At 52.2% G+C, this 27,166-nt stretch overlaps 1 protein-coding gene and 1 pseudogene across 3 annotated transcripts in view; one reads left to right on the top strand and one right to left on the bottom strand.

Annotated features, from left to right (window-relative positions):
• The window catches only part of SLIT1 (slit guidance ligand 1), a 157,209-nt gene extending 135,983 nt beyond the window's left edge, over positions 1 to 21,226 (bottom strand). The window contains exons 1-2 of one of the 2 annotated variants that reach the window (XM_080688395.1): positions 20,763 to 21,226; positions 1,399 to 1,470 (exon numbers count right to left, since the gene is read on the bottom strand). In XM_080688395.1, coding sequence (XP_080544521.1) covers positions 1,399 to 1,470; positions 20,763 to 20,959 — 269 coding nt within the window. In that variant the 5' untranslated portion in view covers positions 20,960 to 21,226. The remainder of the gene's footprint in view (positions 1 to 1,398; positions 1,471 to 20,762) is intronic. The other variant, XM_080688394.1, reaches the window with a different exon arrangement.
• On the top strand, positions 12,669 to 13,082 carry LOC308258135 (small ribosomal subunit protein uS8-like; annotated as a pseudogene). The gene has a single exon. The product of its transcript is annotated as a small ribosomal subunit protein uS8-like (transcript).
• Positions 21,227 to 27,166: the final 5,940 nt, after the last annotated feature.

Genomic DNA, 27,166 nt, shown 5'->3' with positions numbered 1-27,166 from the left:
TGCACCTCAGATGAGGTTTGAGACAGGGCAGAGGGCAGAACGGCCACCACCCACTTCTTCTTCTCCACTTGTTTCCAGAAGCCTATGCTACTGAGGAGCTCCCACTGTAGACCTGGGTGGGGAAGAGGGGCACAAACCAGGAGGAAGGGGAGCTTCCTCCGGCTCAAGAGAGATTTCTGGAGCCTGGGATGGGGTCAGAGATCAGTGGGTGATAGCTATGACCCCAGCGAAAATCCGCCACAAGACCCCAGTTCCTCCAAAGACCCTCAGAAATGCAAAGCAAGTAATTCCGACAGAACTGAGGCCCCAGGGCCCTTGCACTTCCCTGGGAATAAGGGACGAGGGGTTCCATGACTGTCTGATGTTCAGTGCATCAGGATGCATGCCTGGCAGGCTGCCTCTGCGTCGAGATCAGCAGAGAAGGAGAGATGAAGGGATCAGCACCCTCCCCGGCTCCTCACCCCTGCCCAGCATGACAAAGGAGGTGCTGCTGATGGCTCCTTTCCCAATAGAGTCGTGCCCACTACCTCCAATACCTGCCACTGTCAGGCAACCCAAGGAAATCGACTCTGTCCTCAACTGCTCCCAATCACCTACCCTCTCAAGCCAGGGATAGCCCCTTGCTGGGGAGTTTTCTGGGCCACAGGTTCAAAGGAACTATGGAGACTATTATAGACTGAATTGTCCCCGCCCTGACCCCCCATCCCAGATATTAATGCATTGAAGCCCTAAACCCAATGTAACTATATTGGAGACAGGGCCCTTAGGGATGTCACTGAGGTTAAATGAGGTTATAAGGATGGGGCCCTAATCCGCTAGGACAGGTGTCCTTATAAGAAGAGACACGGGAGATCTCTCTCTGTGCACACACAGAGGAAAGGCCACGTGAGGACAGAGCAAGCAGCTAGCCAGGAAGAGAGGCCCCACCACAAACCAACCCTGATGGCACTTTGATCTTAGATTTCTTGCCTCCAGGCCTGTGAGAAACAAATTTCTGTTGTTTACGCCACCCCATCTGTAGTTACAGCAGCCTGAACAAAGACAGAGACCTAAAGATTCCTCATGGTCCCTCGGTCTTCCCTCACCCCAGGAGACAACCAGTGGACAAGACAGCCGCATCTGCCCAGCCCAGGTCCTGCCAGGCAGCCACCACCGGTGCCTACCAATGCCACGCCCAATTTTTCAGCCATGCTGGAGGCAGTGGCTGCTCCGGGTCAGGACTCACCATCACTTCCACCCTACCACCCTCAGGGGGTCCCAAGACTGACTCCACGTGGAGGAGCCCAGCCTGCCACAACCCTACAACCCACAGCCAGGGCTCTGCCTAGGACACACAGGCCATTGCCGAGGGAGGGGGCAGCAGGGAGGTTATAAGCAGGAGCAGCACCCCATACTCACAGCACCCGCAGCTGCTTGAGCCCTGCGAAGTCGTTCTTATGGATCCGGGTGATGTTGTTGCCGTTGAGTTCCCTGGTGGAGGAAAGGAGAGAAGGAAATGGTGAGACGTGCAGGGTGGGTCCCCAGGCCAGGGGCTCAGCTCCAGGCTCCCTCGCTACCGGGCTCAAGCCTGACATCTGACCAGTAGGGCTGGGTGCTTTCCAGACAAGCCCAGGACCCTCGAGTCTGTGTGGAGGCCCAACAAGCTGGGGCCTGTTTGCAGCAGATGTCCAACCAGCAGGAACGCACAAGGCTCACTGCTGGGAGTTCTGCTAAACCCGGCACGTAGCTGTGGCCCTGACAGAGCTCCGTCTAGTTAAAGAGATGAGACATTAACACACGGAAGAATTTGAAAATTAACCAATTAGAAGCTATTTAGGTAGAATCCTTGCTGAACGCCAGTTTCCTCATCTATGAAACGGGGATAATAGCTGTCTATCTCATAGGGTTTACATGAGGCATAAGCAGGTTAAGAATATGGCCTGTGGTTTAAAAGGACCCCCTTGGGGACACAGTTTTTATCATCTGGTGGCACTGGTTCCTGTGAGCTGTCCATATTCTGAACAGGAGAGTAGAGTGGGCCGTGCCACTCAATGGAAACTGAGGAAGTGGGACTCAAGCTGAGAGGGACAGGACCAGACAGATCTGCACAGCAGGAGGGTCAGAGCGGACATTCCAAAGAAGGAGAACACCCAGCAGACCCATGGGGGTGGGGAGGGGACAGGCTGAGAGTCGGGAGCTGAGGGAAGCAGAGTTGGGGGAATGTGGGTCCAGATCACAGAGGGTTTGAGAAAGCAGAGGAGAGACAGGGAGCCAGTGAGGTCTCTGAGCAGGAGCCTGCCCTGAGGTCAGTCCTGTAGCAAGAGGAGGGTGGGAGGCAGCAGGAGGACTGGAGGGCAGGGCTAAAGAAGGGAGGGAGCCCACTGTCTGATCCTAGGGCCGGGCCTGCAGAAGCGGTGGCTCCTTCCCTCACACCACCCCGGCCTCTGGCCCTTGTGTTCCTCCTTGGCCTTCCCCAATCACGTCCTGGGCACCTTGGACCTAGAGCCCACTTTAGAGGCTGTCTGGTCCCACCTCCCAGCCAGCCTCTGAGGGAAGCTCACCAGCACTCCTCAGAACGACAGGCCCCTGAACGAGTCAGGCGCTCCACTCCCCAGAAAGTTCTTCCGCTGAGCCACACACCAGCAGAATCTCCCTCGGGCCTCGCGCCAAACCTAGCTGTCACTCCGCCTCTAACCAGTCTGTAGAGCTCCAAGTTCACAGCCACCATGTGCCCTCCTTTCTCACCACTGTCATAGTCACCGCGTGCTTGGCAACCACCTGTCACCACCCCACGTTCACCTGCAGCTCAGTCTCGTCACTTTACCAACTGTGGCCAACCCGAGCCCGCGCTGCTTTGAGGAACAGCAAGTTCTCTTTCCTAAAAATGTTCAGAAGTGTGTTTGGACCAGATGATGTTCCAGAATTGTACCCACTAAGAACAACACGTGATTAGTTTCCACACACTCCTCACGCCAGGCTGGAAAGAGTTAGCATGCCCATCTTGCAGAGGAGGGAAGAGTGGCTCAAAGAGATGAGGTGCCTTCCCCAAGTCACCAGCTGGTAAATGACAGAGCAGGGGCCTGAGCTGGGCCATCTGATCCCGGAGCCCAGGCTTCTACCAGGCCAGGCTGCCTCCTGAGCTGACAAGCCAATAATTCATTCAGCTCATTACTCTCTCTGCCCTTCCCCTGCGCCTGGCTCTTGATCTTTGGGAGCAGCTGGAAAAACTCATTCCCTGCTCCCCGTCTCCTTTCTAAGGATCTCTCAGAGGGGCTGGAGGCCTCTCCAAGGTAACGCGGCCGTTGGTGAGAGCCCCAGACGGAGCCACTTCCCGCCCTAAATGCCGAGAGCATGCCTCTCCCTGTGAGACGGGCTCTTTTCAATGTAAAGGTCTTTTTTTATTGAACTAGATATTCTTCCCTGAAACAGCCAGCCCTGAGCCTCACTTGTGCTGCACCCCAATCTCTCCTTCCGCATCACGCCTGGGCCATCTTACTGAAACTCTCATCCCCAAACCCAAAACCACAAGGAGTTTTCGGTTGTTTGAATTTTTCTATTATAAAGATATGTCAGCATGGATTCTAAGAGCACAACATTGAACTTAAATGGCATCAACAGAGCAATGCTTAGTTGACTTTCAGCACATCCGTGAAACCAAACTCGATGCAGCCATTTCAGATGGTGCCGATCAGTTCGTATTGACGGGGAAAGTTGTCCAGGACACAGTAAGTGGAAAAGGGTTATGAGATGCTTGTGTTCTATGAACCTCCTTATGTAAAAACTCACACGCACATGGACACACGCAGAATGAGCTCGCAGGGGGCTGTTTGCCCCATATGAATGCTGGTACCTGCTGCACAGTGGGACTTAAGATGACTTTCTTTTTTATATTTTCCTGCATTGTTTGAACTTTAAAACCAATGTATGTTTGTATAAGCTGACTCTAATATTCAAGCTATTGCACTTTAAAATGAGAGTAATATATGCACATTATTGTGTTTTTCTCAATTTCTTGAAGGATTAAAAATAAGAGTAATATATGCACATTATTTTGGGTTTCTTTTTTAAATATCTTGAAGAGTAAAGGAAAAATTATAATCACACATAAACTGATGACCCAAAAGTAACCCCCATTAACATTGTGGAATATTTTCTCCCATGCCTGTTTCCTTTGGATACAATTTTTACATAGTTGAGATAATTCAACATATACTTACTATTTGCAAAGCGTTCTGCAAGGTTCTGAAGCCATGAGGATGCATGAGACATGAATGATACCAATGCCTACAATGTTACAGCCTGTCTGTCCCCCTCTTATGGTGAAGTGTCCCTTCATGTGGATAGATCAAGTTCCTGGGGTGTCCCATGATTCCCTGTTACTAGAACACTGGGGCTATTTTGATGTTGTTCAATCATAAATACTACTGCATAAAGTTTGGTGGGCATTTGGGAGAAATGCATTCCTCTAAACGGAATTACCCAGTCAAAAGTCATGAAAAAGCTGATGAGTTTTACAATCATTCATTCCTTTTCATGGCAACCATGGTTTATAAAGCATTTGACTACAACCATTATTCATTTTACAGACGGCAAAACTGAGGCAGAGACAAACGCTTAGACTTGTCTGAACAAGGCAGGACCCAATGTGGAACTCAGGAAACTCGGAGGCTGAGACTCCCCCCAGGTGCGTGGGGTGGGCTGGAGGGCTCTCATTTACATGCCTCTCTTCTGACCCTTTTGCACCGAGGCCCACTGTGCAGACTCCAGGACAAATTCCTTAGCCCACCATCAGCTGATTCCAGCCCTCCTCACTTCCTACACCTCACTCCACCCCTAGGTAAGGGAAGACCGGGACAGGCAGGCAGAAGAGGACAATGTGCACACAGCAGAGCAAACTCAGCCTCCCCCATCAGCCTTGCTCTCTAACCCCGGGGCTGAGCGCCTCCTCTCAGGGGAAAGCCCTTGAGCAGGCAACCTTCGAGGCTCATCAGACTCCCAGGTCTGGAGGCTGCTGCTTAGGGAGGCATTATCACCACTTAGGCTGAGAAAATGACCTCCAGGGTTGGCCAGCCCCCTCCCCCTCAGCAGGGTGGCCCAGCAGGATCAAGTTTCAAACCTGGGCCAACCACTTCCCCTCATCTCTCAGCAGAGGCTGCAGAATGAGGCAAGGAGGTCATTTTTCTCCAACACCTGATTCCTCCAACAGGTGTTGCTTGTGTGTTGCCATGGAGATGCCCCGCAGCAGGAAGCTGCCTAAGAAAAATGGGAGAAGCTGCTGTGACCTGAAGACGACAGCAACCAAGTGAGGTGGGCCCTCTGGGGCACTTCCCAGCCTCATTTCTCAGGAAGAACCCTGGGTCCTGAGCTTCTTGCCACCACTTCTTACTGAGCACCTATGTGTGCAGGCTCCGAGCCTAATGCCAAGCATGCTTCATCTCACGGCACCCTCCCTGGGAGGTGAGTCATGTTCTCTCCATCTTGCTGATGAGGAAAGGCTCAGGCTGATGAGGTAATTTCCCCAGTGCCACACAGCTAATAAGTGGTGGGGCCAGGATCAAAACCAGGCCATGTTCGTTCCCCACCTCATGATGGGCTCTGTCAGCCCACCTCTCCCCCGAGTGCTCATGCCTTGGATGTTGCTGAGAAACCACTTGTATGCTTCGGATAGGGGACACTGGGCCCTGTAATGAGACGGTCTGTTCTGCCTGGCTGTGTTGCTCAGTGGGTTGGAGCCTCATTCTGTGCACCAGAAGGTCTAGGGTTCAATTTCCGGCTGGGGCATGTGCCAGAGGCAACCAATCAATGTCTCTCTCACATTGATGTTTCTCTCTCTCTCTCTTTCTCTCTCAAATCAATAAAACAAATTTAAAAATTTTAAGTAGTATACTCATATGTAAAACACTTTAAAAAGTGGGGGGAGCTATCTACTCTGCCTAAGCAGCAAGATCAGGGGAGCCTCCCAGCTGCTGAGCAAAGTGCATTCTTAGTGGCTAAAAGCTTGGCCTTTGGCGCTAAACAGTCCAGCCTCAAACTCCTGCTCCACCATTACTGCTATGTGCTTAGGCAAGGAGCTTAACGTCTCTGTGCCTCAGTTTCTAGATTCATAAAATGGGGATAATAATAATAGTACCCACCTGCTTGAGATGTGGTGAAGTTTAAATTACTTAATATTTCTTCTTTTTTTAAAAAAATTTGATTTTTAGGGAGAGGGAGAGAGAGAAACATTGATGTGAGAGCACAACATCGCTTGCCTCCTACATGTCCGCCAACAGAGATCCGGACCGCAACCCGGGTATGTGCCGTGACCAGAAATCAAGCCAGCAACCTTTTGGTGCAAGGATTGATGCCCAACCCACTAGTTACCCTGGCCAGGGTGAATGACTTAATATTTCTAAAACACCAAGAGCAGGGCTCTCTGTAACACTCATATAAAAGGCCCCACGTTACCTGCTGCAATAGTTTTTACTACTAGTGCTGCTGTTGCTGTTGCTGTTGTTTTCCTCAAGGACTATGGCTGCACCAGGCAGGTGGTGCCCCAGGCACAGCTGGGGCTGGTGCTGGATGGGCAGGGCCATGCTGATTAGGGAGGAGCCAGCTACTCAGGCCCTGCAGGCCCTAGGATGCCAAAGCCCAGGGAAGACGCCCTAAGATGGTTGTCTCCCTTCCCAAAGTGATGGGTCTGCACCTATTCTTGTCCCCCAGGAGGAGTACCCTGGGGTGGCAGGTGGCCCAGATTTCCAACAGTTCCTGTGTGGTCCAAGCCTGAAAGGAAAACCTCGGTGGTAAAAGATTGTGGAGAAAATCCTCTGAAGCAAAGTTACTGAGGAAAAAACAAAAACACACAGGATTTCTTGAATCCTCTCAGGAAGCACGAATCTGATCCCCAGCATCTGGGTGTTTATGATAAACCAAGAGAAACCCTCGGATTTCCTAGAACTGCAGGAACAAACACCATGGGCCCCTCTCGGGGAGTTTTGGGGCTTCACAGGCATTTCTCACCCTGGGGTTCCAGCCATTCCTGGTGCTGTTTCACTGAGGGGCCAGAACATCCCACAGCAGCCCACGCCTGCATTGGGAGGCTCGGCCCCCTTCAAATCCCATTCTGCCCCCAAAAAATAAACACCAGGCTCTGCCTGTGACCGAGCCAGGCCTCTGGGCTGGGAGACTGTCCTTTGAAATCTTAGCCTGGCCAAATCCACAGCAATGAGCCTGTGCAGTCAGACCAGAGAACTGAGGGAAGGAAGACTTTCCCTCTGCAGCTAGGCCCACAGACAAGGCCAAACACCCTGACCTGCAGGCCAGCCGCTGTGTGCCCATGCCTGTCATTGCACCTGGAGCCACACAGAGCCCCTGCCCAGGCTCCCCACAATCCCACTGGCTGCCCTCCAATCTGTTCTCCAAGCCACAGCAAGAGAGATCTTTTCAAGATGCAAATCTGATCATGTCACTCCCCACTTAAGCCCTTCAATGAATCCCCATTGCGCTTGGAATCAAGACAAAAATCTTAACATGAACAACAAGGCCACGTGGTCTGCCCTGCGCAGAGTTCTGATGTGCAGAGCCTTTGAACTCCCCCTTCCCTCTGCTTGGGACGCTCCCTCCTTCCTCTTCGCCTAACTCACTCCAACTTGCCCTTCCACATGGTCAGACCTCCTGTCCCAGGCCCACCGAGCATCCCAACCCTCTCCTCTGTAGTGCAAACCTGGGGCATTTTATATGAGTGACGTCTCAGCCCCTGAATAAGGTTAGGAGCTCCATGAGGACACAATCTGTCCCCTGAGGTTTCCATCATGTACCCCTAGGGCCTAACACAGCACGTGGCACCTGGAAGAAGGTTCTTAAATGCAGGAATAAATTTCCACTAAAACTGGCATGTTCCAAACAGCATTGCACCGAGTATGTTCTCCGTGTTTCCCTCTCCCCCACTTCAAAAAAACACTAGGACACTAAGTGAGAAATGTTCTCCCAGAACAGACATCAGCCAATAACAGCTCCTCTCACAGAGGACACTGCTGTGTTACTAACAACCTCCAGGGCCCACAGGTTAAAAAGCTGGTATTTCTCAGAGACCCCGGGGCTCCAGCTGCTCTGCTCCCCCACTTCCTCCTGCCTCAGGGCCTTGCCCGTGCTGCTCCCTCAGCCCAACACAGCCTGGAATAGCCCAGAACACCCCGCTTCTCCTCACCTGCCCAGCAATACACACACACACCTGGCTCACTGCTAACATCCTTCAGGCCTCAATTTAAATGCCCCCTCCTCTAAGCCAGCCTCCCCGGGGGGTGCCCGATTGCCATTTGGAGACATTAAGGACCTCAATATGAGGTTCTTTGTTGAAGGCCCGTCTCCCCTGCCAGGCTGTAAGGGGACAGGGCTCCGTCTGTTTTGCTCACTGCTGTACGCCCAGCACCTGTGAGGCTGCCTGGCACACAGTAGGTGTTCACTATATATAGTGAAAATAGGCTGAGTGAGCAATTCTGCCCACTGTGCCCGGCTTCTGTGGGCACACGGCGTCTGAGGCCTGACACAGGCTCCAGGCAGCCGGCTGAGCCCGCCCCACAGTCTTCAGGCACCAGCAGGTCATGACCCAGAGGCTCCGCCAACGCCCTAGCAGGGCCCACAGGCCCAGCACCAACCCCAGTGCTAGGGCAGTCCTAAACCTAGTGAGAGTCAAAGGGGCCGACGGCTGAGCAATCAGGGGACCGCACAGGGCAGGTTTGCTACTCGCCTAGCTCTGCCCTGGCTCCTGGGGACCTCTTGTTTCCTTGGCTTGAATACTAGCAACACCTGTACTATCACAACCAAGCCAGCTCACGGGAGCCTCTTAATAGAAGCAGGTTAAACAGGCGGGACTCGAACCCTGACATATCTGATGTCAGGGCTCAGTTCTCTTTTTCTCTCTAATATTTAATTGTGGAAAAACACACATAATAAAATTCACTCTTTGATCATGTTTAAGTGCACAGTTCACTTAGTGTTAAGTATATTCACATTGTTGTACAACAGATCTCCAGGACTTCTTCATCTTGAAAAGCCGAAACTCTGTACCAATTAAACACTACCTCTCATCCCTCTCTTCCTCCGCCCCTGGCAGACACCATCCCACTTCGTCTCTATGAATTAGACTCCTCCAGGTGACTCATACCAGTGGGATCATACAGTACTTGTCTTGTTGGGCCTGGTTTACTTCACTCAGCATAGTGTCCTCAAGGTTCATCCATGTTGTAGCATGTGTCAGAATGTCCTTCCTTGTTGAGGCTGAATGATATTCCATTGTATGTGACACTGCCTTCTGTCCATCCATCAGTGGACACTTGGGTTGCTTCCACCCTTTAGCCATTGTGAATAATGCTGCTTGAACTTGGGTGTACAGATATCTTTGAGACCTTGCTTTCAGCTCTTTGGGGTGTAGACATAGAAGTGGACTTCTTGGACCATATGGTAATTCTGTGTTTAATTTTTTGAGGCATCATCATGCTGTTTTCCATAGTGGCTCCCCCATTTTCTATTCCCACCAACAGTGCACAGGGGTTAAAACTTCTCCACATCCTCACCAACACTCGTGATTTCCTGTTTTCTTGATGGTGGTCGGCCACCTAATGGTCAGGGCCCAGCTCTTAACCCAACTCTGCGATGGATTCTGTTCTAAGGCCCAATCTGCACCCTGTCCCTTCACTACTGAGCCCCAGTCTTGCTTTTGCCAATCCACTTCCCAGGTCTGGGGCTTACCCCAAAACCACAACCTGCAGCCAGGGCCCCACTGTTAGCCACCAGGCCCCCATGTACATGCCTGCCAAGTGCTCTCCACTCGCTGCCCACCCCAGGCCCCTGAGAAGCCACCCACCAATTAACTCCCTACAACATCCCCCAATTCTTCTCCCCAGCCCCTACCCCCAGGCTGGACACCCCGTCCTTACACTAGCCTGCAACTTGGGTCCACCCCATAAACGTGCGCAAACAGGAATCAATGTTGGTCAAACTGCCTTTAAGCCCCAGTGCTAAGCCCTGACAGGGGTTTTGTAGGAGATGAATGAACGCCTGATGAATGAATGAATGAATGAATGAATGAAGCCAGGCCTTATTGAGATGTGTGGAACAGTAGCAAATTTAAAAACAAAATACACATACCTCTCAGAGCCTCAAGGCTCAGGACCCCTGGGCACACCACTTACCAGCCATCTGTGACCCAGGCAGAGAGCCCCACCTCTCTGAGCCTTCTCCACATCTGCAAAGAAGGGTAATACCTTCCTCACAGGACCAGCATGAGGCGCAAAAGGGTGGACTTGGTGAAGCATCTTGCTCTGGGCCTGGCACAAGGTAAGTGCCCTTGGGGCTCCAACACCATCACCACTCCCTCTTCACGTCTCTCCACCTCAGTTCTCTGATCAGTCAAGGTCCCACCACCCCACCCCATCCCCATCCCCATCCCCATCCCCAAGGGCCCTGGCTCCTTCTTTCCACAACTAAAACTTCCTCACCACCTACTCAATCCCCCACCATCTGCCTTCCGCCCGCCACTTCTCCCAGGAAACGGGTCTGCCTGGCTTTGCACTGACCCCATCACAGTTCCAGAGCTTTCCTTGGCCAGACTGGCTGCTCTCCACACGGCCAGCCCTCTTCCCGTCTCCAAACACCTTCTTGGTTTGGCAGCAACTACTCTTTATCCAGGTTCAAAGCCACAGACGTTCTGCCGATGCTCCTTGTGTCAAACACAGGACGGGGCGCTTCCTGCCGCCTCACAGCTCCTCTCAAGTGGGTGGAGGCCAAAGGCAGGACCTTCCTCACCAGGAAACCCCAGCACCAAGCAGCGTTTCTCAGCTGTGGTCTGAGCACCTCCTGCACCTGAATCACCTGAATTGCAGTTAGCGAAGATGGCGAAAGCAGCTTTCTGGGGGTGGGCCTGGGGTCTGCATTTTTACCAGCATCCCAGGGGTTCCTATTCCCGTGGGAGTTTCTCTTCCCCTGCCCTGATGGGTTCCACTGCTTCCCCAGGAGGCCCTCCCAACTGCCACTCCAGCCTGAACCTCTCCAGAGTAACCATCCCTGATTCCTACCTCTAGAGTCATGTTTTCACGTAGCTGTTTACTGGCAAAAGAGGCAGAAGCACCTCATGGGCTTCTCCAGGATCAACTTTATTCGCAAGATTGTTCTCCCAAGCTCGAGCCTGAGGGTCCCCCATGGCCTTCCCACGTGCTCTCTCTGCCTCGGTCCCGGCCTGCCTCCCTCCGGTCTCAGCCTCTGCATCAGCCTCCTAATCCTGTGAGGACGAGTCGTTTCCTACTGCTGCTATAACAAATGACCACGTGCTTAGTGGCTTAAAACAACATAAATGTTTTCTCTTACCGTTCTGGAGATCAGAAGTCCCAAATCAGTCTCACCGGGTGTATTCCTCTCTCTAGGCAAGAATCGTTCCCTTGCCTTCCCACCTTCCAGAGGTCCCCTGCCTTCTCTGGCTCCGGGCCCCGTTCTCTCACTCCAAGCTCTTGTAGGCCACAGCTCCTGCCACCGACTCTGACCCTCCTGCCTCCTCTTACAGGGATCCTTGTGATAATCCAGGCTCCTCTCTCATCTCAAGATCCTTAACTTACTAATATCTGCAAAGTCCCCTTTACCCTGGAGGGCCGCACAGTCACAGGTCCCAGGGATTAGGATGTGAACATCTTTGGGACCATTATTCAGCCCACCCCAAGGACCATATTTTCTAAAGCAAATATCAGAACCATGAAATGTCTTACCAGAAGTTTCTAGAAAAAAAAAAAAAAAACTCAACTTTTTCTTTTGAGCACCTACTATGCACCAGGTGAAGGGACACAAAGATGCATGAGACACGGTCCCTGCCCGCAGGAAACTCAAAACCCAAGGTACCCGTCAAACAAGCCATCTTCTTAAAAAGGAATAAAATTCTCTTCCCTACAGAAGAATTCCAATTAATGACTGTAGAAAAAAATAAGGGAAATAGAAAATCAAAATTGGATAATAATGGTTGCAGGCAAGATCTATTAATGAATGCTAAAATTAGCAGGTAAGAATTTGAGGACAAAGAATTAGGATCTTATATAGTCTCAAAGTATCTCCCCCAAATACATATTAATTACAAATGGAAAGATAGTAACATTACAGTGGCAAGACCTGGCAGACGCCCTCTTAACCAAGAGATCAGATCAACATCACCAGCAACGAGACATATTGATGTTCTGAGGGGGACACAGCGCGACCTCTGATGCATTCTTGCCAAAAATGCATAACTTCAATCCAATCATGAAAAAAAACACCAGACAGACCCAAACTGAGGAACCTTCTACAAAATAACTGACCTCTACTTTTCAAAAATATCAAGGTCATAAAAAGCAAGAAAAAACTAAGGAACTGTCACAGATTGAAGGGGACAAAGGAAAAATGACTATTAAATTCAATGGGGAATCCAGGCTTGGATCCTGGAATAGGCAAAGGACATTAGTGGGAAAACTGGGGAAATCTGAACAAAGTCAGTAGTTTAATTAAATGTTGTACCAATGTTATTTCTTAGTTTTGATCACTGTACTATGGTTAAGAAAGATGTCAATATTAGGGGAAGCTGGATAAAGGGTCAGTGGGACTCTCTCTGTCCTATTTCTGCAACATTTCTATAAGTCGAAAATTATTTCAAAATAAAAGTGTTTTCATTTTTTAAAAAAGAATAAAATACACTTTCCGCCATCGGTCTGTGCCGCCACAATGGTGCGCATGAATGTCCTGGCTGATGCTCTGAGGAGTATCAACAATGCCGAAAAGAGAGGCAAACGCCAGGTTCTCATTAGGCCGTGCTCCAAAGTCATCGTCCGGTTTCTGACTGTGATGATGAAGCATGGTTACATTGGCGAATTTGAAATTATTGATGACCACAGAGCTGGGAAAATTGTTGTGAACCTCACAGGCAGGTTGAACAAGTGTGGAGTAATCAGTCCCAGATTTGATGTGCAACTCAAAGATCTAGAAAAATGGCAGAACAACTTGCTTCCGTCCCGTCAGTTTGGTTTCATTGTACTGACAACCTCAGCGGCATCATGGACCATGAAGAAGCAAGACGAAAACACACAGGAGGGAAAATCCTGGGATTCTTTTTCTAGGGATGTAATACATATGTGGAAATAAAATGCCTCAAAGGACAAAAAAAAAAAAAAAAAAAAAAAAAAAAAGAATAAAATACAGCAACGACAGCAAAACCACTGTCACAGAAAAGCTAGAAACCACAGTCATCATAAGCAACTGGCCTCCCCACCATCCGCTGGTCTCACCCTCCATTTATTCTCCACAACAAAGCCAGGCAACGGAACATCTTAAGACAGCATTTTGCACTTGTCACTCTCCACTCAAAACCCCTGGGGGTAAGTGCTCAAAGGATCTTGTCAAAAGGACACGGGAACAGCTTGAAATGGCTCCCTCTGGCCACACGCGGGACACCATGAATATCAAGATATATAATGATAGCAACACACTGTAACCCACAGAACAAAGCAATAATCCACAGGTCCAGACGCTTATGAATGAATAGAAAAGCAGGTGGAGGAGAAGGGACGTTCTTTCTTACAGTCATTTGCCAAGAAGAAATGATGGAGTTAAAAATTTCTCGCCCATAGGTGCTAAAACTAGTAAGAGTTTGATGAGGAACGGGATATTCACACAGCCACAAAGTACCTCCCCATAAATTACTCATTCATAACGAAGAGCAAATAGTAACTTTTCAGCTTGCCCAGTGACCAAAGCTAACATCGCCAATATCGGGACAGGCTGACATCGTGTGTCTTCTTCTGACACGACCCACGGAGAAGGGCTCCACATCACTTATTTAGCAGAAATCATAACCCGGATGCAATCGTAAAAAAAAGAGCAGATGACGCCAAATTGAGGGACATTTTACAAAATAACTGGCCTGGCCAAAACCGGTTTGGCTCAGTGGATAGAGTGTCAGCCTGCGGACTGAAGGGTCCCAGGTTCGATTCCAGTCAAGGGCATGTACCTTGGTTGCAGGCACATCCCCAGTGGGAGGTGTGCAGGAGGCAGCTGATGATGTTTCTCTCTCATCAATGTTTCTAGCTCTCTATCCCTCTCCCTTCCTCTCTGTAAAATATCAATAAAATATATTTTTAAAAAAATAATAACTGGCCTGTGTTCTTCAAAAATGTCCAAGTCAAGAAAAAACAAAGGAAGGCTGAGAAACTAGTCCAAATTAAAGGAGACCAAAGACCCGTGATAAGTAAATGCCATGTCTGGTCCTAGACAGAATTCTGGACCTGGGGGAAAAAATAGCTATGAGAGATGTTTTGGGGACAACTGATTAAATTCATACATGATCGCGTGTATTAGTTCATAAGTATACATGGGTAGGTAACAGTAACTTACCAATGTTAAATTTTCTGATTTTGACAGCCTTGTTGATTTTAGAAAATACACACCGAAGTATTTAGAGAAAAAAAGTGACAATGTGTCCAACCTATTGTGAAATGGTTCAGAAAAAAAGTGTGTGTGTGTGTGTGTGTGTGTGTGTGTCTGCGTGTGTAAAATATAAAGCAAATGGGGCAAAATATAAATAACTGAATCTGGGTAACAGATATATAGGAATTCCTTATAATTTTTTTGCAACTTTTCTGTAAGTTTGAAATTATAACAAATCATTGACTATAAAAAAACAACTTTAATAGTTCTGCACACACCCCCTCTGATGGCTGCGCATTTCCCAGCCCATGGCCTGTGCTCACCCATTCCCTTCCTCTCATCCCTCAGAACTCAGCAACAAAAACGTTCACCCCTTCCGCTGGGTCAACTCCTCACTCTCCTTCCCAAATACATGGCACACACCTTCTGAATGTCCCCAGATTCCCTTGCCCTCGCTTCCCCTCTCTACTTACCCAAGTCCCGCCCAACCTTCAAATCCCACATCCCCGGTCAGTGCGGGGATCCAAGTCCTCCTTCTGATCCCTCACTCCCATCTCATTTCCAACAATGACAGAGTCCTTTCTACGCGCCAACGTTATTCCAACCCCTTTACATGGAGTATCTCATTTGAACTCACAGTCCTGCGAGGTAAGTGCTGTCATTGGCCCCATTTTACAGATGAGGAAATCAAGTCACTAGTGAAGCTGCCCAAGATCTCTTGGGTAGTAGTTGAGGGAAGCAGGATTCAAACTGGGCCATTCTCCCGCCCACGCCTGTGCTGACAGCCACTGTGCTCTGTGTCCCCATGGACAGCCTTGCCCGTTAGTTCCCTCACCAGGCCGCAAGCTCCCACAGGAGCGGGTCCACACCCTGGACCTCTCTAGACACTTGGCACATGGCAGGTGCCCAACAGCTGTTTGTGCACCACAGGCTGGGTCCCAGGAAGGAGAGGAGGGGGTCTCGAGCTCCATCAAAAAGAAGAGCCAATTCGCCATCCCCCACCCCCAGCCCCAGCACAGCCCAGCTCCCTGGCGACGGCCCAACGCCCGGCCGTCATCTGCTCTGGGTAATAAGTATTTGTATGGCGATAATTACAGCATTTGGGAAGAAAATCCCATTAAGCGAGAGCCCTGCCGAGCTGCTAATGCCGGCACAGAACTGGAGGCGGCAACTCCGCCAAGCTCCGTCTGCTTCCAATACCGTAGGAGCTGCCTGTCCCGACGCCGCCACCGGCTCCAGCCCCAAAAGAGCACGGCCGCCCCTGCTGGCAGCCTGGGCCACCCCCGCCAGCCCCCTGCCTCGGAGAGGGCGCGGAGGAAGGGGCAGCCCTGTCCCCGTGTGCTCCAGGGTTCCCGGGGATGCGGAGCGCTGGGTGAGGGACTGGAGAGCAGGGCCACGCTGGGATCCAGCATTGAGTGGTGCCCAAGTTCCTGTCTCGTCCCTGCAATTCTGTCACCTTAATAACAATAATAATAGCATTTACTGGTCACTTGCTGCGTGCCAGGCCTGGTGCAAAGTGCTTCTCCCTGCATTGCCGCCTTTCATCCTCACCACCACGCTTTGAAGCGGGTCCTGACATCATCCCCACCCTATGGGCAGGGGAGCGGGGCTCTGAGAAGTCAGCACCTTCCCCCCGGAGCACTGACTGGTCTGCAGTTCCACATTTCCTCTCCCATTGTGTCCTTCATCTCTACCTCCCCTGCTGGACTAAAACGCAGGGTGGGGAGGCAGTTTGGATGTCTGTCCTGCACGATTCACTCGGCTAATGCAGACCTTCCATAGAGAGCTACCTGTTTAATGAATGAATCAAACCCAGAACTTGCCCAAGGTCCCCGGCTGCTGAATGGCAGAGGCTGAAAGCCCAGGCAGCTGGCTCCAGAGCCATGCCAGCATGCCGTCCACCCCGCAGAGAGTCCCTGCCCAGCACTGCCCTGCTCCCTAGCTCCAACGCCCAGGGCACCCGGGCAGCGCTGCCCCAGGACAGGGAAGGAGCACTCTGAGCAGACAGACTGCAGGAGGCCAGCCTACAGCACGGACACCCAAATGCTTACCTCCCCAGCTCTCTCCTCTCCCAACTGAGCCCTCAAACCTTTAGCGAGGGCTTCTCACATAGTAAAGAATAACATCATCACGTAACTGAGTCACAAAGCACGTTCACCCACGGAGCACGAGCGGATCCTGCGAAGCCCTACGAGGTGGTAAGAGTCAGTCTCCCCAGAGGCTGAGGGATGGAAGGACACCGGCCACGCGACGTGCGTGTCGCCAGGCCCTCTCCACCGCATTCGCTCACTTACTCCTCACCGTCAACCTGCAAAGCTGTCACTGTGCCCTTTCACAGGTGGGAAACTGGGTCTGGGAGAGGACGGAGGGCAGCACTGGGGCCCTACCACCAGGCACTGAGAGCCCGCAATAAGCCCAGGGCACCGGGAACTGGAGACGTGAGTCCCTCCAGGAAGCAAGTCCGCCCGCACGGTGTGGGTCTCCGCTGCAGGAGACCGAGTCCTGCTCAGAGAGCCCAGGCCCGCCGAGCCCTGGTCGCAGACATGGCTTCCGTCTGGCCCGCCGACCCCTCTCTCCATAGCCGCCCTTCAGCCATTATTTGGTATTCCAAACAGGGTCCCAGACGATCAGGCTGGGGGTGCCCTGGGCAGTCTTCCTTGGGCATCACCACCCAGCCCTGCTGAATGGGGCCTCCAGACTCAGGGGGCTGAGCTGGGAGAAGGCATGGGATCCGCAGGCCTCTGTAGCAGACAGGGAGCTAGAGCAGTGGACATGCTGGTCAGGAGGCAAAGGGACATACGGAAGAAGGCAGGAGAGTGGGGCCCTCGTGGTCTGACGAGCAGCAGAATGTTGTGGGGCACAGTGGAAGCCAGCAGGCTGGCCCAGGGCCCTTCCCCACCTCTCCATCCTGGGCCTCACCCCTCTCTGCACCCTGCACCCATACCAGGGCTCTATGGCAAGCCTAGAACACAACTGTCCGGGGTGGAAAGGAGAAGCAGTGTCCACACGTACTCTCTCATTATACTCTCCTGAACATTCTAGTGAAAGTCAGGGTCCTTACTTGGATAAAAATACAATTCATAATGGCCATGGTTGGGTCTTTCTGAGTCTTGAGTCCCACAAAGAGACAAGCTTCCAAGCCTCCCCCAGCACACCCCAAACCTCACTTGGTGTTTTAACTGTTCCATGGCAGTGAACTATTCAGCACCCCTTCCCCATCCAGCCCACCAGCCCCGCCACCCCTCTGGCTCCAGCGATGTCCTCAGCAGTTCGGGGGCCTGCTTGCACAGCCTCCCCAGAAATCCCCGCAGCAAACCAATAACAATCTCTTCCCACTTGGGGTGCAGGCCTGGACTATATGATCATAAAGGTGCCAGGCCTCGTGGGCTGCCGTAGAAACTGCCCAGAACACAAAAGACAAATGCACAGCTGCAGTCTATAAAAATGTCACAGCCTCAGAAGAAGCTGCCGGTTCAGGCTCTGATACTGCGCAACGCTCACATTGATTAGAGCAGTGGTCGGCAAACTCATTAGTCAACAGAGCCAAACATCAACAGTACAACGATTGAAATTTCTTTTGAGAGCCAAATTTTTTAAACTTAAACTTCTTCTAACACCACTTCTTCAAAATAGACTCGCTCAGGCCGTGGTATTTTGTGGAAGAGCCACACTCAAGGGGCCAAAGAGCCGCATGTGGCTCGCGAGCCGCAGTTTGCTGACCACTGGATTAGAATATCTGCCACAGTTATTTTGAGTCCATCCAAGTTCTCCCCAGGGATGAGAGTGGTCTTTTCCTCCTCAAATGGCTCTCTCGCCGCCATTTGTTGAACAGGCAGGCTCCTTCTGCTTTCTACATGCTTTCCCAACCTAAGAAGTTTGGCGCAGCAAAGATCAGACTTCACCCTAAGATAACTCACCTCTGCATGCCAATCCCGAAGTCCCCAAGGAAAAATCCAGATAGAGAAAGGCCTTTCCGACTCTTCCCAACCGTCCCAACCTCAAGTCCCATCGCATCCCACTGGACTCAGCACGGGTCAGCCCAGGGCAGCGCTGGCCCATTTGCCCAGCAGGCCAGGCGCACTCACACATGCAGGCCTTTTGCTCATGCCCTTCCTCTTTCTGGCTGCTGTCTTCTCTGCTTGACAAAATACAACCCAACCGCTGCGGGGTCCCAAAGTACCCTGGTAAAATGGCCTATCCTCTGAGAAGTCCCTTTACCCCAGAAAAGGGCTTCTCACCCCAATGTTCCCACCTACAGCCCCAGCATGCTGCATGCCTGGCCCTCTCCCAAAAGCTTACAGTCAGGTGTCCCCTGCCCCGTCCTCTAGACTATACATCCCTCAGGGCAGGGAGTTGCTCACTCCACGCTGGAGCTTCAGCACCCGGGGCAGTTCCTGGCTCTGTAAGCATTTGCTGAATTAAATTACAAGGCTCTTCTCTGAACCTATCATAACAATGGCCCTCACTGAGCAAGCATCATAATGGACCAGGCACTTCCCACACATTCCCTTCAGTCCTCACAAGAACCAGAGACCTTAAGTATCAGCAGCTCCATTTTCCTGATGGAAAGCAACTCAAGCTCAGAGAAGTTAAGTAACTTGCTCAAGGTCACACAGCAAATAACTGACCTAGGCAGTTGGAGCCCTGACTCTTTCCTCTGCACTAGGAAACTTAACATCTCTTTTAATCACAGAAGAGCTCAAACGTTCATAAAAGTCAAAACAGACACTCGCCTCAAAACTAAAGAAGAAGAGAGAGCAAGGAAGGAGATGACTTCAAGATCAGATCCAAAAGCAAAGGAGAGGGGCTAATGTGTCTCCGACCTAGGCTGCTACCAGGGTAACAGCTGCAGGAGAAATGCCCCATGGACACGGCCATGGAACAGAAGAGGTCCAGAGGGAACATGTGTGGAGGGTGACCCTGCAACTTCAGGGTCCTCTGGACAGGTTTCTGGCCTCAGTCCCTCCCAGGGCCACACAAGATAAGGCACCGTTGCCTCCAAGCAAACTCGGTTTGGTCCAACCTCTCCCCACAGCAGCATCTTTCCCCAGACCCACACCCACACACGGATGCCATCTAGATTGCATCCACATTGCAAATTCTCAAACCTCCACGGGAATTTTTCAGACTCAGCCAAGAAGAGTCTGGAGCAAACCTGCTGACCTTGGTACGGACTTTGATCCTGGAGACAGCCCTCCCCAGGGTCAGGTTTCTGCTTCTGACTGGCCATAAGACATGTGCTCAAAAGTTATCAAAATATATATGCCTTTCCAGAGAGCCTCTGCAGGTGCCTGGGAGCGTGGAAAGGAGTAGGCAGGTTTCAAAGCAGCTGGCAGTCGTCTCCAAAGTCCAATTCCAACACCTCCCGAGGCCATAATCTCTGTGAGCAGCACAAAGACCCTGCATGTGACCAAAACCTACACACACAGCCCGGTACAGGGACGCCCGCCCTGAGGTGACACCACTACACTAGGAATTCACACAGACACATATTCTGCAAGGAATCTGGGGAAACAAATTATATAGGTCTGTAAACACACACACGCTAACCATCCACATGCACACACACGCCCTCCCAATCTCATCGGGTCTAGAAAGGGCTGTTTCCTCCAGAATTCAGAACTGAAAGATGGGGAGAGAAATTGTGGTTTTGTGACTTGTCATAGTCAATGCCTTTAACCTCTTGTCTCCCACTCCAAGCTCCTGACCTCTCAGCATTATTCACAGAATTCTTGGTCCAAGTCGCACCAAACCCAAATACCTCAGGTCCCATTGTCTCCCAGGGTTGGAGATGACTGGATATGCGGGGGGGGGGGGGGGGGGGGGGGGAAGCGGCGCAATGCCAGACACCTACAAGGGAAGAATTCTTACGGTTCTGAGGCAAACAATGGGGAGGAAGGGAAAAACAAGAAACTTCCACTCCATCCCATCTTGCCCCCCAGCACCAGCCTGCAAGCCCTCAGAGCCCACATCCACACACCCCACTCCCACGTGCCCAAAGGGAGACATGGTTCCTGGCAAGTGCCAGGAGCTTCCCTACTGGGTGCCAGGAAGGCTTTGTGGCACCAATTCGCAGGCACCCAGGAGGAATAAAGTGCTGGCGCAGTGGGGAGGGCCTGCCAGTGCTGAGCGCAGGGTGCAGGTGTGAGGATGAGAGCTGACAGCCCCGCCGAGAGCCCTTTGAATCCGGGGAAAGGAAAACAGTGGCGCTCCTGGCTCCTGGCTCCTGGCTGGAGCAGGAGCCTGGCAGGCACTGACTCGTCTACTGGCTGCGAAGCCCAGCCCCAGCGGTCCTACCCCCAGTTCTGAAGTGCGTCTGAGTGGGAAGGCAACCTCGGGGCTCCCTGCGGGCGAGGGACGGAGACTATACTCACAGGCGCTCGGTGTTCCGTGGGATGTTCTTGGGGATGGCCTGCAGCCCCGTGCCGTGACAATCCACCGTGGTGCCGGTGCAGGTGCAGAGGGCGGGGCACGCCGTGGCACCCAGGCGCCACGCGACTGCCCACAGCAGCAGCCAGAGCTCCGGACGCACGAGCCCTGCCGAGGACCCGCTCCGGGGCGTCAGCGCCATGGTGCCCTCACCGCGTCCCTCTGGCGTGCCACACGGCGGCAGCCGCTGACCATCCCCGTCCGGGGCGGCTTCCAGGTGCAGTCCCGGGGCAAAGCCACCGAAGAGACCGCTGGCTGGTGCGCTGCGCCCTGGCGGGCTGGGAGGCACCTTGCTTCTACAAGCGACGACGCCTGTCGCGGATGGAGGAAAGGCGCCCGAGGCGGAGGGCGCTTGGCTCCTCTCCGGTTTCTCGCTGGCTGCGTCTCCTTCCCTCCCTCCCGCTCCCCACAGACTGCTGAGAGGAGGAAAATGGGCAGGCCCGCGCGCTCACGCACCCGCGCGCACAGACGCACAGCCACACACTCTCACCCCGTACGCTCGCTCCCACCCGGTAGTCATCCGTCAATCGAAAAGCTCACATCCAAGACCAGACTCCTCCCCGCCCTCCCCGCCACACCCCTCCCCGCCCCAGCCTCCGAAAGACTGCTCTGCGCCTGCTGCCAGCAGCGTCCGGTTTCAAAGGTGGAACCTACGAGGCGCCGCGAGCGAGGGGGCAGGAGGCTGCGGGGGAGGGGGTGTCTCACGGTGCGACCAGCCGTCTGACCCTCGCCGGCTGCGCGCGCGCGCGCACGGACACACACACACACACACACACACACACACACACACACACACACAGCGAGGATGAGCACCCTTAGACGCGAGCATCCGGCACCCGAAGCGGGGAGAGGATTTTATTTTGCCGCCTGGACCCTTTCCCCTGGGCCACAGACAAGCTTTCCTCAACGGCAGAAACTGCTCCCAGCCCCTGGAACTTGCTTCGTCAATTAACCGTGAAAGGAAGCCCTGTGCCCCAGGTGGCCATATCCAAGCCACCTACCTTACTTAGCGAGACCTTGAGGGCAGAGTGGGGGGGGGGGGGCACAAAAGCCCTAGGCCAAGTACAGTCTCCTCCCCTCCATCAATACATTCACATTCTCCTCCAAGATGGCAGGAGCCCACTTCTCCGAGGGTAGCGCACAGCTAGCTGCACCCAGAATGAGAATGGCCTTGATTTGGACATCACACAGCATGGGGGCGTTATTTCTGCCCATTGGACTATGCCGGCTTCCCAGGTGGTAGGGAGCAGGGCAGGGTATCAGTGGGGATTGGAAATGGAGCATAGCATCTATCTTCCTCCATCACACCAGTGTTCCTCTATTTCCAATAAACAAACACGAATATGCAATCCCGTCTTCAAAGGACTGCAGGGAGGGCTGGGAAGGAGCCGGGTGACCTGCTTGGGAGAGAATCACCACAGGCCACCCAGGTCAGACCCTGGGCCTTACAGTCCTTCGGGCAGGGGCTTTTCTCAGTCTCAGGCAGGTGTGAACATGGCTGTGAACCTAAAATCCAGGTGGGGAGAGAATTCTCCTCAGGCCAGAAAAGAAAAGGACCTCCCCGGAGTCAGGGCAGCTGTGGTTTGCTGATACTCCATAGCACCCAGACATCTCTTGTCCACCAGCCGGCACCCTGATTCCGGGCTGCCGACAGCCTGGCAAGAAGAAACAGTTGAGCAGCTCAGGAAGCACCTCCCCTCACAGGAGTTGGCTGCCCGGGGTTTCTTCTTGGGAGAAACCAGAAAGGAGGGTGGGTAATCCAAGAGGTGCCAGGGGTAAGCACAGCCTCCTGAGGTGGACAGTGTGGTGCTGGTGGGCTCCACAAATGTAAACCCTCATCACCCACCAGGTACAGACTCAGGGTTTCTCTTTGTTTTTCTTCTCCATCTTTATGAAAAGTTTGCAGTATCTCTGTTGTCACAGCGCACACAGTGTGGCCAGTATGTCACAACTAACGTGGCTGGTTTATGGGCTCTTGACAGCTCTTTTGAAAGTTTTCATACACCACTGACCATGACCTCCATCCAGGGCCATCGGTCCTTAGCATCAATTCCATGACAGCTGAGGGTGAAGGGACTTTCTCAGGGGTCTTCATGTGGTGTGATCTTAGAGAACCTTCCCGCACATCAGGCCAGAGCGCCTCAGCCTGCTCAGGCCCCCGCTCCCCTCTCCCTTGCAAATGTCTACTCCTAGCGCTCAGCCCCTCTTCCCAGACCCTCCCCAGCTGCCCTGGGCAGGTTAAATCCTCATTCCTTTGAGCCTGCTGCTTTGTTTATCCCCTCTTAGCTGGGGCTCTGTTTACACATGTGGCTCCTTCCCTGACACCCCTTCTGGGGCCGTGCCTGCCCCCAACACATGGCTTCCTCACTTCCTCACTTTGGCACGTAACACAACACCTGGCCCGTAGTAGGCCTGTCACAGACAGAACTCAGACTGTTGAAGACATCTGGTCTCCAACCTTCTGCTCCAGCGGTGGGTGCCGCCATGGCCCCATGACCTCAAAAGGCTCCTTGAAGCCAGGACTCATGGGGAAGAGGGAAAGTGTTGATTAACCGGGCAGGATGCCCTGGGGGGCTGCAGAGAGGCAGGGTGAAGGGGTGGGAGGAAGGCTGGGAGTGGGCAGGGCTGCATGATCAGCCCTGCCTTTGGCTCCTGAGAGAAGAGAAGCAATCTCTAGACAGTGCCCTAGACGCTTCCAGACTAACCTGGCCAGTGAATCCCAAGCCGGCCTTAAGCCAAGATGTCATGGCCCAGCAAGGCCTGGCCTTTGCGCTTTAAAATGGGGAAGGAAGGAGGGTTCCTTAAACCTAGGACAAAGACTCCCCGACCAGCCAGTCAGGGGAGGCCCTGCCCAGCAGCCGGGCAGCTCCCCAACTTGGCTCCCATCCCCAGTTCCTCCACCCCAGAATCTGGCTAGCTCCCCAATTTGGGAGGCAGCTCGCCATGAATGAACACAGCTCATTAGCGTTCCCAGCACATTATACTCGTTAAACAACCGCCTGGCCAGCCGCATACTCCACCTCCCCCCCCTCCCCCGCCTTTGCTTTTTCAGTTTCCTCTCCCATGCCCCTCCCTCTGCTGGGTCTCCCCACCCCCTCCCTACAGCCAGGCCACCTGCTCCCTCTGCACGGGTGGAGAGGAGGCAGGCCTGTCACATTGCTTCTGCCGGGAGTGCTCTGCCAAGCCCCACTCTGCCCACTGGCCACCAGCAGGCAGCCCCCCAGAGGGATACTTGGGGCTGGGTCTCCCCCTCCAGGGGTATGAGCCTCCTCTGAGTCCCCTCAGCCATGTGTTTTTGGGAGCAGCGGGCCACCTCCTGCCTGTGACTCAGGGAAACTGTGCCCTCCTGCCAGCTTTCTGCTCAGGGTCCTCACCTCCACCTCCACCCACCCTTTCTGAAGCACCAAGAGGCGGCAGAGCCTGGGTGAGGCGGCAGAGCACTGTGGTTTTGATTTCCAAACTGCAAAAGGCAAGCATGAGACAAAAGCCTGCTATCCAAGCACTTATTAAACACCATTTATTGAGTATTTATACGCTATGCACACCATACTGGGACTCAGCAACTCAACAGAGGATAAAAATGGACCTGGCCCACAGTGAGCTCATGGCCCAGCGGGGGAACGGAAAAAGGAAAGTCACTCCACACAATTAGTTTAGTGACAGGAGGTGAACTTGCAGAGAACCCAGAATGTGGGGCTCAGGGTAAGGCTGGAAGGCTCCCTGGAAGAGGAAGCACTTGAGCTGAGTCTTGAAGGATAAACAGGCATTGGCTGGATAGCAAAACAGGAGGGGCTTTCTGGGCAAAGAGAACTGCATGAGGTAAGGCACATGGACAGCAGCAACCTCCTCAGTGGCTGAGCTGTGGCAAGGTCAGCAAGGCAGGGGTTCAGGGGGGCAGCATGGGTGGAGGTCAGAGAGATGACAGGGGCGCATCCCAGAGGGCCTGGTGTAGCCGTTCTCTGAATTTACTGGACTTGCAGAATCCCCTGGTTTGTCCCTGAATTCAAGTACGTGCTTACGTATGTGTGCGTGTTTACAACGCACTATCCCCAGAACCAATAGCAGTGGTGGCTTCCATGGGAGGGACTGGATGGTGGCAGGGGGACAGTTTCAGCATATGCCTTTTTTTCCTACTGTTTGGATTTCTTTTTTAAAAAAAAAAAAAGAATATATTTTATTGATTTCTTACAGAGAGGGAAAGAGAGAGGATAGATAGTTAGAAACATCAATGAGAGAGAAACATCGATCAGCTGCCTCCTGCACACCTCCCACTGGGGATGTGCCCGCAACCAAGGTACATGCCCTTGACCGGAATCGAACCCGGGACCCTTCAGTCCGCAGGCCGACACTCTATCCACCGAGCCAAACCGGTCAGGGCTGGATTTCTTTACTTGTATTATATGACCTAACTCTCCATAACCACCAATACATTTTTAAACATCCCCTGGAGTGCTCATTATAAATGCCAATTCCTAGGACACACCCAACACCTTTTTAATCAGAATCTTCATGGTTAGCAAGTTTCAGAGACCATGCTCTAAGAATCAAGGCCTGGTGTACTGAGTTAATGAGTTTGAACTTGAACCTGAAAACTCTGGAGAGCCATTGAAGGAAGAGGCCTGGCAAGGACAAAGGGTCTGAAGCTTGCCTGCCTCCCTTCTCTCCAATTTCCACATACTGTTAGCAAGCATGAGTCACATCACAGAGAAAGATAGCTGGGGGTAAAGGGACAAGGAGAGGGGACAGGCCATGTGACGCTGGTGCATAGTAGCTTCAATCACAAGATGTCAGAACTGGGAGGGGATGAGGAAATGATCAAATCGAATACCACTGTACAGCTGTGGCCCACAGAAGTGAAGCAACCAGCCCATGTGGCCAAGGAGTTGCCAAGGGGAGCCATGAATGAGTCTGGATCTTGCTCCCCTAGGCCACACACCTGAGTAAAAGACCTAACTCCCCATAACCACCAATACTTTTTTTTTTCCTACCATAATCACCAATACATTTTTTTTCTACCATCCAATCCACCCGGCACCTACCACCCCCATAAGGACTGAGAAACTAGGAATCACTGGGAGGTGGTGCCAGCAAGACTCTGAATATTTTAGTTTTAATCTCTAAACCCCATGACGTACTCAAATTTGAAGAAGGATGGACCACTTGAGGCTCTCAGTGACAATGCGCCTAGACCAGTGGTCGGCAAACTGCGGCTCATGAGCCACATGCGGCTCTTCGGCCCCTTGAGTGTGGCTCTTCCACAAAATACCATGGCCTGGGCGAGTCTATTTTGAAGAAGTGGCGTTAGAAGAAGTTTAAGTTTAAAAAATTTGGCTCTCATAAGAAATTTCAATCATTGTACTGTTGATGTTTGGCTCTGTTGACTAATGAGTTTGCCGACCACTGGCCTAGACTTAAGATCAGGTGTTTTTTATAAAGGCCACCATATGCATCCAGGACAACTCCAGCAGATGAGAAGCACTGGGGCAAGAGAGAAGCAAGAGGGGTGAGGAAGAAAGGAGAGGAGATGAAAGGGAGAAAGCAGGCCACAAAGTCTGTGCCGGCGGCAGTTAGCTCATTCATTTATCAGCCGTTGATTGCATGCCAGCTGTGAGCCAGCTAAAGGCTTCTCCAGAGATAAGCCTGTCAATCCCCCACTTTACAGACAAGGAAACGGAGCCCCTAGAGGACAAGTATCTGACCCGGGGTCACAGCGCTGACTGGCTGTCTCACAGCTTCTGTGCTGTTCATGTTTGCAGTCTAGCACCTCGCCCAGTGTCAGGAGCCAAGTAGGTGCTCAATAAATGTGTGTGAAACCAAAATGAACTGGATGAGAGCAGAAAACTCAGGTCCCAGTCTTGGAGGAAAAACAACATTTAGAAGTCCAGGAATAATAACAGTTGTTCAGAGCCAGAGCAGCTGGAATCTGGATAAATAGACCCAACCCAGCAACCTCAGGCGGCTGCCCATGTAGCTCCATTCCTTTCTGCAATGAAAATACAAGCTGCCCTCTCCCTCCTCCAACTGCCCACCCAGCGGTTAGGGTGAGGAATCGCCTGAGGGCTGTGCCTTACTTAAACTCTCGGAGCTGAAAGGGACCTTCCACGGCCTCTAGTTAGTCTATGTAATGTTTTCTTAAATGATTTTCATTAAGTTCATTCAATAAATATTTATTGCGCATCCATGAACAAGACCCTGTATTGCTGAAACAAGAAGTGTGATCCTTGTTAAAATTAGAAGCAAGTTAGTAAGTCAGGCATTTTCTACCGCCAGAAGTATTTAAGGGGCAAACATAGGCATTTAATGCAAACAAAAACATTCAAAGCAGCTATTATTTCAAAAAGCAAAGAGC

Source organism: Plecotus auritus, assembly GCF_963455305.1.
Source record: "Plecotus auritus genome assembly, chromosome: 9".
Lineage (NCBI taxonomy): Eukaryota > Metazoa > Chordata > Mammalia > Chiroptera > Vespertilionidae > Plecotus > Plecotus auritus.
This window is presented reverse-complemented; position numbering and strand designations above follow the sequence as displayed.